This window comes from Cyphomyrmex costatus, unplaced genomic scaffold, assembly GCF_001594065.2.
Source record: "Cyphomyrmex costatus isolate MS0001 unplaced genomic scaffold, Ccosl1.0 scaffold363, whole genome shotgun sequence".
Classification (NCBI taxonomy): domain Eukaryota; kingdom Metazoa; phylum Arthropoda; class Insecta; order Hymenoptera; family Formicidae; genus Cyphomyrmex; species Cyphomyrmex costatus.
The window spans coordinates 231,628-242,410 of NW_017277808.1; the positions used below are offsets into that span (position 1 = coordinate 231,628).

The 10,783-nt window shown below is 29.2% G+C and overlaps 1 protein-coding gene across 1 annotated transcript; it reads left to right on the top strand.

The window, feature by feature from the left end:
* The first annotated feature begins 6,934 nt into the window (after positions 1-6,934).
* LOC108776572 (piggyBac transposable element-derived protein 4-like) lies at positions 6,935-8,281 on the top strand. The gene has a single exon (XM_018543235.1). The coding sequence runs from the start codon at positions 6,935-6,937 to the stop codon at positions 8,279-8,281; it is 1,347 nt and encodes a 448-aa protein (XP_018398737.1).
* Positions 8,282-10,783: the final 2,502 nt, after the last annotated feature.

Consider the following 10,783-nt stretch of genomic DNA (forward strand, 5'->3'; position numbering starts at 1 on the left):
CTCGCCATGATAATCCGATATACGTTTAATGTCACACATAATAATTTGCACATGCCGTTTAAAGCAAATATTATATATAAGTATTAAATCGCTTGTTATATTATAAAAAAACAACAAAAGTAAATAATGGTAGACAAATAGATAATTCGGAGATCTTAATTTCGTTAGATGTTGTATCCTATGTTCACTAACATACCTTTGGATCTTGTCAATGATAGTATTAACAAAAGATGGCAATTAATAAATAAGAATACAACAATTCCCTTTGATGAATTTATCAAAGCAATTAATTTTATTTTTGACTCTACATATTTTACTTTCAATAACAAAATTTACAAACAAACTTATGGAACACCTATGGGGTCTCCATTGTCTCCGATATTAGCACATATGGTGATGCAAGATTTGGAGGAAATTGCCTTAAACAACTTACAATTAAATAATTCATTTTACTTTCGATATGTTGACGATATTATCATGACTGTTCCTGGAGATTTGGTGAACAAAGTCGTAGAAACTTTTAATAGCATTCATAATAGACTTCAATTTACGGTAGAAATTGAAAATAATAGATCTTTGAATTATTTAGATTTGAAAATAAGAGTAGATAACAACAAATTGAAAATAGATTGGCATCATAAGGATACGTTTTCTGGTAGATGTTTATCTTATTTATCAAATCATCCTTTATCACAGAAGATTGGTGTCATATATAACATGGTTGATAGAGCATTATTACTATCTAATTATGAATTTCATACCCAGAATATTGAGTTTTGCATTATAACGTTATTAAATAATAATTATCCTTTACAATTAATTTTTAGTACAATACAAAGAAGAATTGAATTTATTTGTAAATTTAAATTAATTGGAACACATACTGATACTAGTAACTGTATTGATCGTCTTCCTATAAAAAAAAAACTTTTTGTTATACCATTCATTCCAAATATCACAAATTATATTACATCTAATTTAAATAAAGAAGTTTTTACAGTAGGACTCAGGAGTATTAATAAACTTAGTAGTATTATTAAAGTGCATAAGGACAATACAGATACTATACAAAAGAATAATATAGTGTATAAAATTAATTGTAAAGATTGCAGTTCGTCTTATGTTGGACAAACTAAAAGAAAGTTGATCACAAGAGTAAAGGAACATGAGCGCAATTTGAGAGGTGATCCATTGAAATATTCTGTAATATCTGAACATTGCAGTCAATATAAACATTTATTTGATTGGAATAATGTTCAAATTATGGATGTAGAATCTCATTACAACAAGAGATTGATTTCAGAAATGCTTTATATTAAAGAACAGAAGAATGGCATTAATGCCCAAAACGACACGGAAAAATTAGACAAAGCATATAATATTTTGTTTTGATATATCTTATAATAATAAATAAGTTTGACATTTCGAATTGCTAAAATCATAATTCCTTTATTCTTCTGACAACTGTCTTTTACACACAATGTATCTCTGGTGTAATAATATAATAATTTTATTGAAGAAAAGAAAGTTGCACTTGGGCATCTGAAATTTACGTAAGTTAGATATACTTTCATGTTTAGTTTGGTTTTATTTATCCTCTAATTAAATCTTAATTTTATTAATAATTCCATAGAATCACGATGCAGAAACAGCTTTATTTGACAATTTTCTTTCCTTTATTTTACAATTGACTAAGAGAGAATATTTGACATCTGAGTTATAGCTCATAGATTATTGGATTTGTTATATGTTTTTCGATATCTTTATGTATTTGAGACTGAAGAGGACTGCAGTAAGCGTCGAAACGTTTCGTATTTAATTCTGAATTTTTTTTTTTTTAATAATAAATTTATCAACTGATAAATTGTTGCTTGTTTATACCGAATATTAACACCTTACTTTTGTTGTTTTTTCAAATATTATATGTTTTCGATTATTTCGCTGTAAAAGAAAATTAGAGAATTGCAAGTGTCTAACAAAAAGTTAAGTAAAATCGATTATTGTATGATTATAGAAATCTTATTTAAAAAACATTGGGGCTTTAAACTACAATAATGAACAAAAATTATAAAGAAATTTCTTCAGACCGTAATTGTGATCACGTAATAAGTATGGAACAGAGTCTTTAATGGTTAAGCTGGATTTTAAGTGCTAAGATAATTCGATGTGTAAAATGGTCGCTACAATGTAAATGTTTTTTTTTCTCGTACGGAATTCCAGAGATCCGCGTTTGACTCCCGGTCTAGATAATATTTTTCGCAATGAAAAATTAATGGTACTGCGGTAGTTTATTAGTTTGCATTGTAAGAATTGCGTCTGAAAAAATTTCGACGCGCATTTAAGGATCTACATACGTAGTATATAAATTCACACGAAATGATATTAGAAGCATCGAAGATCCAGCTTGATCGTAAATGGTTTATTCTCATCGATATTTAGTTTGAAAAATTAATTATTTAATAGGTTATTTAACATTATTAAGATCGATATAAGATGCGTAAACTGCATCAATAATCGTAAAATTAATAGTCAATTTAACTCGTGATATTACTGCGGTAGTTTATTAGTGTTGCGTTTCAAGTCTGAAAAAAATTCGGCACGCAATTATTTAGAAGCACCCGTGATCCAGCTCAAACCGCTGTAGGCATTGTCTCAATCGTTTGTTTGTTTTTTATTTAAAGCCTTTTTTCAATGTTATTTATCTATACATTATATGTAGCCGTCGTTTCTTTGTGATATTGACTGTTGTATAATATTACATACTGTTCATATTATAATTAATTTCTTATGTACAATATAAATATTATATATTCTTTTTATTTTATTGGTTTAAATTATTTGTGGAATTATGTTGTTTGAATTTATCTTTTATTATTATGATATACTTGTTCCTCTCTCTGGCTGAACGGGTGAGTTTCTTTCTCAATTTTATTACAGTTATAGTTGAAATTGTAATTGTTCGATCATTCTACAGAACATGTAATTATAGTTACAAATACTATAAAGTTTTTTTCTCTTAATGTACTGCAGTGCATATACTCGTTTTTTTTTATATAACACGTGAATCAGATTCGCAATTATCGTTGTAGGGTTGTACTTTTATAAATCGTCGTCCGCGGATTTCAGATTACGTTTGTTCACTTGTGGACAACGAATGATGCAGGTCCTGGAGAATTCGTATATAACATTCTTGCGCTTTTGCGGTTAGCGATGCAATTAGTACCTGTATTTTATGCATTCAACTAGCTTCGAGTCGCCCGGGGACCTCGCGGAATTTCTGATAGCGCGCGTCCAACGTAGCGACGGAATTATAATCACCGACCAACCCGGCATATTAATTGCCCTCGAGCAACATTTCTTTAAAAGCTTCAACCGGAGCCTCGATGCGACTCACGTCGCAATTAAATTTCAATATGTGTAATTATATCCGATATTTCTGCATGGATCTGGTGTGCGTAACGTGTATGAGAATAATTTGCCAAATGTTTCATAATTACAGGGCAGCATCGGAACGTTTAACCCCTTCGCTTTCACTAGTCACTTATCGATGACATAATACCCTTACGTAATGTCGCGTTGAATTATAGAACTCAATTGGTACAAGATTATGGATTATATCATGAATATAGTCTCATAAATATTATAAAATCATGTTAAACACATAAATCGCACCACTCGACAAATATTTATTCAATAGCGACAAATATTTATACAAAATATTAATAAAAAAAGTATTTCAATTGTTTATTTAGATTGATTTTTTATATTTATTGAATTTTGTTGCACCCTTTTAGACAAATATGTATAAAAGTTATTTATTTAAAATTGCAGAAAAAATGTAATCATTACATTATAGCCAAATATTAATTTTTTGTCATTTTGTTCTTCGCAGTTAATTCACGACTAAAATTTGATGTCATTAAAATAAAAAAAAAATACTTAAAAAGCCTGCTATTTTTAATTTCGATAACTTTTAGTTAATATTATATAAATTAAAATGATTATGAATTTTGACTTTCGGTTAAAATAGATTCGACAGCTCTATGAAATTAGATAAGTTGTGATTGGTCTTCTCTTATTCTCAGATTATTGATATTATTGTTTATTAAATAGAAGTTTTCTTACATACTTTAGAACATAGCTCAAGATCAATGTAAAGAAATTATGACTGATTTAAACTGGTAAATTTAATTAATTGTTTTAATTAAATTTATTTATGAATTGACTTTTAAAATTATACGGCTTCTACTATTTTTTATATTCAATACATTACAAAAGTAGTTTTTAATAAAATAAAAATTAATTTTAATAATTTTGTATAGTGTGTAATAATTACTTAATTCACTAATTAATTCATTAATTAATTCATTAATTTATTAATCCATTTATTAATTTATTTGTATTAATAATTTTTAATTTTAATAATTTTGTAATCAAAATGAAAACCGATGAGAACTTTTTGTTCTTTTGCATTTAATCATCAGAACTCTTTTCGAAATTTATCTAAGAAACTCTAAAACTCTTTAGAGAAGAACTAAAACTCAATTTATTAAATCGAAATTTTGACTATGAGATGTCCTCATATTTAACATTTCTCTATTATTGCCTTAATTGATATTCTTATTTAATATTTTTATCTAAATCCTTATTTTTGATATTTTCAATATAAAAGAATTATGTATTCCAGAGAAGTAATCGGATTTTTAGACGAAATCGAAGGCCCTAAAGAAGTGGGAAAGATTCAACATTACAAATTGCTAAAATTTCTATTAAGCAATAATAGTAAACATCATATCCAAGTTGTCGCTTGGAACGATGAAATAGACCGAATCAAACACCATATTCAGCCCTATAGCGTAATAAATCATTTTTTAATTGATTTTTAAATTAATTGTTAATAATTATTAAATAATACTGAAAAAAATGAAATATGTACTTAACCCTTAGTTCCGACCATCCTTTTCGGCACCTTTAATTCCGACTCCAGGGTCGTTCGCGTCCGAGCGTTATTTTGGGACAGTAAAAACGCTTCAAAAAAATACAAAATAAGATCTAAAAAAAAAACATAATAAAAACTTAAATTAATAAATACTTAAATAAAATGTGTACATAATAAAATAAATAAATAAATAAATTATAAAATATAAAATATTATATTAAATAATTTTAATACTTCAATTTATTCTTACATTTATAGATTATACACATAGATGGTGCAAAGCCAAAGAAACCTAAACTTGTGGAATTTAATAATGGCACTCTGCCATACGAACTAATAATAAGACACAATACCATTATAAATAACCTTGGATCATACAATTTAAAAAAAAAGCAAGTATAACCTTTAATAATTGATTTGCCTAGCATTCCTAATTATTTAAATTCATACGTTAGTAAGTAATATACGTGCAATATTTATAAATTTATTCCCTTTAATTTCTCTTTTTCTTGAAATTAATTTTCTGAAAATCAGCCGAAATGTAAGTTTCTATAATTTTATTTTTGTAATTATGTTATAAATCTTTTTACAAAACTAAATATATTATTTTTGAGAACGCATCGTTAACCGCGTAGATATTTTTATTTACTCTCACTTGCCCTTTATAAGTTTTTAAAGTTATATAACCTGATTGGAGATATAAAATATAATTAATTTTCAAAAAAATAATAAAATAATAATAAAAATAATTTATTCCTTTGATATTTTTAAAAATAAATAGAAAAAATAAAAATAAAATTAATGTAATTAAAATAAAATAATAAACAGTTTTAAATATGAAATAATTTTAAGGACAGTTTCTTATTAATAGTATTTTTAACATGTATAACCTAAAAAAAATTTAAATACTAAATATAATTATATATTTCTTTAAAATACTTAGATTAATTAAAATAAGTTATTTTCTAATTACAAAAGGATTTATAAAAACAAATTTCAATACATTATCTAAAACAAAACGGTTATGGATCAATCACAGATGGCACTTATAAATTAGAGATTCAGTTGACAAATTTCGAACAAAAATATGAGTATGAGAAAGGTCAACAGATACAAGTTAAGGGAATAGTAAAAGTAACAAGTTAGTTATGACAACACGCATATGACAACAAGAGTATCGTCATATGCGACGTCACGGTCCCTTTCGAAAACCGTTGGCAGGCTTTCGATGACGCCAGGGCGAGGAAAATTGCCAAGTATGAGACAGGCTCATGATAATGTACAAAAGGAAAGTACACAGCATATGTCAACAGATTATAAGCCCAATACATTATAGTTTATTAAATTCTAATTTTATAATAATAAAAAGCGAAAAAAAAAATTAAATTTTTAAAGCAAATATAAGATTGTGAATTATGCAATAATTCCAACATTTACGTTAAACAGCGTACAATTTTTTGAGAACTGCCTCAAATGCAGTCAAAACATACGAACTTGTAATGTAATAGCGAGTTAACCCTTTCTGTACAATGCTGGGTCACCAGTGACCGAGCGATTCCTGTTCGTGCAAGTTTCTCGCAAGCTCGATAAATCCGGCGCTTGTTATCTCCCCGTAAAAAAAGTTTGTGGTGGGGGTAACCTGTGCGCGGCGGGGCGACCCCGAATCTGTCAATGGCTACATTTACACCACGCATTTAGGCCGCGGCCTATACAATAGATGTCCTTGTTTATTCTGTAGGTTAAACAAAAACACCTATCGTATAGGTCGTGGACTAAGCACACGGTATAAATGTAGCCTATGATTACTGATTAGTATACAGTTCAAGTCGGTGTGAGACTCTAGTGACCCATGTAAGTGCACAAAAGATGCTTTTTGTGAAAAATAAAAATTGTGTCAAAATGATTATATATATTCTATTTTTACTCTAAATCAATGCCTGAATGTTTATTTTCAGTAAAAAAATTTTTTTTCTAAAAGAATATTTTTTAGACAAAATGGATAGAGCTGAAGATGCGATACACGCTATATTACAAGAAAATAAAGTTGATATTTTTGGAGAAGAGATAGACAGCGATGAGGACTTTGTATTATCGGAAACCGAAGTCGAAAGCGAAGAGGATGGACTTAACTATGATAACGACTATGAATGCAGTCCGAAGAAAGCTCGTGTTGAGGAGGAAGTAGATCAACAACCATCTACTAGCGCAGGTCGTCCGAGACAGTATCTTTACGGAAAAGATAACTACAAATGGCTTACGAAAGCTCCTGAATCGAAAGGTAGAAAGTCAATTACTTCACATTTACCTGGATGTAAACAAGAAGCGAGAGAAATGAGAACACCGTTAGAGATTTGGAGTTTGTTGTTTCCCGATGAATTACTAGAGATTATAGTGCAGCACACTAATGAAGAAATAAACCGGAGATTGATCAATTTATCGAATCAGCCTTATTATTGTGAGACAGATTTATCTGAAATAAAAGCGTTTATCGGCCTTTTATATTTCGCTGGATTACAAAAAGATGGACATAAACGTACAATGAATATGTGGAAAGAAAACGGTTGTACTATGTATAGAGCTGTCATGAGTCGCAATCGTTTTATTTTTCTGAGCTTGTGCTTACGCTTCGATGACAAAACAACAAGGAAAGACAGGCAATCTACCGACAGATTGACGGCCATCAGAGAAAGGGACAAGTTCATCGAAAATTGTACAAAATATTATATCCCTTCACAAAATTGTACTATAGATGAGCAGCTTCTTGGCTTTAGAGGAAAATTTTTTGCCAAAGTTTACATCAAAAGTAAACCTGATAAATACGGAATAAAAATTTTATGTTTAAATGATTCTAAAACCTTTTATATGTTGAATGCGATTCCATACACAGGCAAAGTTACAACCAAAAGATTAGAAAACGTACCTTCATATTATGTGCGCCAGCTTTCAAGTTCGATTCACGGAACCAGCAGAAATATTACTTGTGACAATTGGTTCACTTCTATTGAATTAATAAATATGATGAAACATGAGCATTCCTTGACAATGGTTGGTACAATACGGAAAAATAAGCGTCAAATTCCTCTTGTCTTTCGTCGATCTGCTTCTGTTGGTAATGCACGATATGTATATACGAATGATATGACTTTATTATCTTTTACGCCAAAGAAAAACAAAGTTGTATGCCTTGTATCGAGTTTGCATAAAAATAAGGGAAAAACAGATGAAGCAATTAAAAAACCGGAAATAATTTCCTATTACAATAGTACGAAAGGCGGAACAGACACTTTTGATTTTCGTGCAAAAGCTACTCGACGAGTAGAAAAACGATGCGATGGACTATGAGGTTTTTCTTTGGTATGCTTAATCAAGCAATCGTTAACAGCAATATTTTATATAATCTAAATAATATAAATAATGTGATGAAAAGATATAATTTTATAGAAAACTTGACAATTATGCTAGCAAGTCCGTACATGCAAAATAGATTACAATACGCGATCATTCGAAAGTATTTAAAAGTATCTATTTGTGCTATTTTACAAATAGAAGAACCGCAACCAGAAGAAAAAAAACATAAACTTGAAACAAGAAAACGATGTTATTATTGCAAGAGTACTGTCGACAAAAAAACCTGGATATGCTGTTTTATGTGTGGAAAACCGATTTGTGAGAACCACCGTACTTACGTATGTGTAGACTGCAAAATATAAAACTTTTTTTTTATATAGATATCTATAAATATGTATTATAACATTATATATATATTTTTGGTAATTGTTCACTTTAGGGGAGCCACCTCCAACGACCTTGACCTTGACATATGTTGTTAAGGTAATGACCCTGAGTAACCTCCAACAAGTTTTAGTCGTCGCTCGCCCTTCGTTAAAAAATTATGATCAAAAAAAGTTTGAAAAATTACGTTTTATTTCTATTATACAGCGTGACTTCCAAGCGAAGTATTGATGTATTTTTTGATATAATGGCTCGTTTTTACTCACCATATCGCGATCAATTCCTTCCTATCCTCCACAACGAGAGACGTAGATGAGCGAAATCATGATGGAATATAAGAGTCATCCATATGTGACACAAGAAGTTCTGATGATTCCTCAAATCTGTCATTTTATTTTTCTCGGAGGATACAAAGGCCAGATAATATTAACTTCTCTTTGAAAACATAAAGATACTCGCGGTAAAAAAGTAGAGACACAATATCGTGCCATATAAGGCACTGGTGACAGCAGTAGTAGCAAACTTTTGCGTATTATTACGATGCGCATTGAAAAATTTTTTATTTTTCAATGCGCACCCTATTATACAACAAGCATTGTAGAGAAAGTGTCGTGCTAATTGTTTATAGCAGTTTTAGTGACAATTTTCATTAATTCTCTCTGGCAGAGTTCTATGCCTTACAATTATTTTTCAACAAAGTTCCAACCGCTACGTATTTTTTATTAAATGGTGGATTTAAAGATTAAAAAATTGATAAAAAATATCTGAAATTTAGGACGCAACCAGGGCGGAAATTGAGCCAAGACCGTGGCTGGGCTTTCCCGCGTAAAGCGCGATATATGTCGTAGCGTCATAAATTCAAGAGCTTTCGTTCGAATCACGGTAAGCTCTTTCGCTTTCTCTCTCTCCCTCTATCCCTTTCTCCTTCTCGCCGTTTGAAAATCGAGTGAGAGCTGCTCATATCTCGTTACACTCGAATATGACTTTCAGTAATGGATGAAGCTTAAAACCTTTAATAATTTATGTGCAGTTATCGATGACAAAATAAACCAGTTATATATCGATCATAAAAGAGTATTAAAAATTTGTGCTATGATGTATTATTATTTCACGACAAATGTTAAATTTGGATTCTATTTACAAGATTTTATATATTTTTATTAAAAAGTAGTTTTTTACATTAAATAGTAACAAAATAAAAAAATGCATATTTTAATTCGATTTTTCCTATTTGTCCCTTGTTGAGAATTACTCATATTCATGTGGTCAAATAATTCAACTTTTTATAGAATTCAAAGTTCTAGTATTTTTTTTTTCAAAACTTTATATTTAAACTACAAAACCATGGAGTTATTTTTTTATATGCATTTATTATGAAAAGTTATAATTTTTTAAATCAAATTTTTAACATTCTATTAATCGTTTGGTAATTATAAATTATACTACATTTTAATATTTTCCAAAATAAAGTTTTAATATTTATTTTAGAAAGTTGAAAGTATATTAGTGAATTTTTTGAGATTTTTTCAATCATTCTGAATAGGTGAAAAAACGAACGGATTCTAGTGACCCATGTTTGTACGGATGAGGCACCAAATTGTAGTTAGTATCGTAAGGGTTAAATATAATTTACTTATACACCTAAACTCTTTTTGTGAATTATTTAATTTTTTACTTAATTTCTTTAAATTTTTATTTAAAAAGAATGTTGAATGAATGAAGTATAATAGATATGTAATACGTAATAGAATATCTTTCTAAATAGTTATAAAAGTTGAGCGAGGAGCTAGCATTGCTGCGTTGTAAGCGAGAGCAAAGAAGAGTATAGAAGATTACGCCAAAGTTACATTAAGGTTTGTTAGATTACGGAGATAGATTAGAGACCTGTATGAGAAAGCGAGGATATACGGGATATACATAGATATCTCTGCTGCACCAGCGGACCTCGTATGCACTACACGTACTTTGACGTTGTTCATTATCTTTCACAATATTTCGTAATGCAACTCTGGTCTGCAAATTGGTTACGAAACCGAATTATTTCGAAGTTCGCAATCAATTAATGAAATATCGAGTGAAGATCTAATTAAGAGAAGAAAAAATATATATATA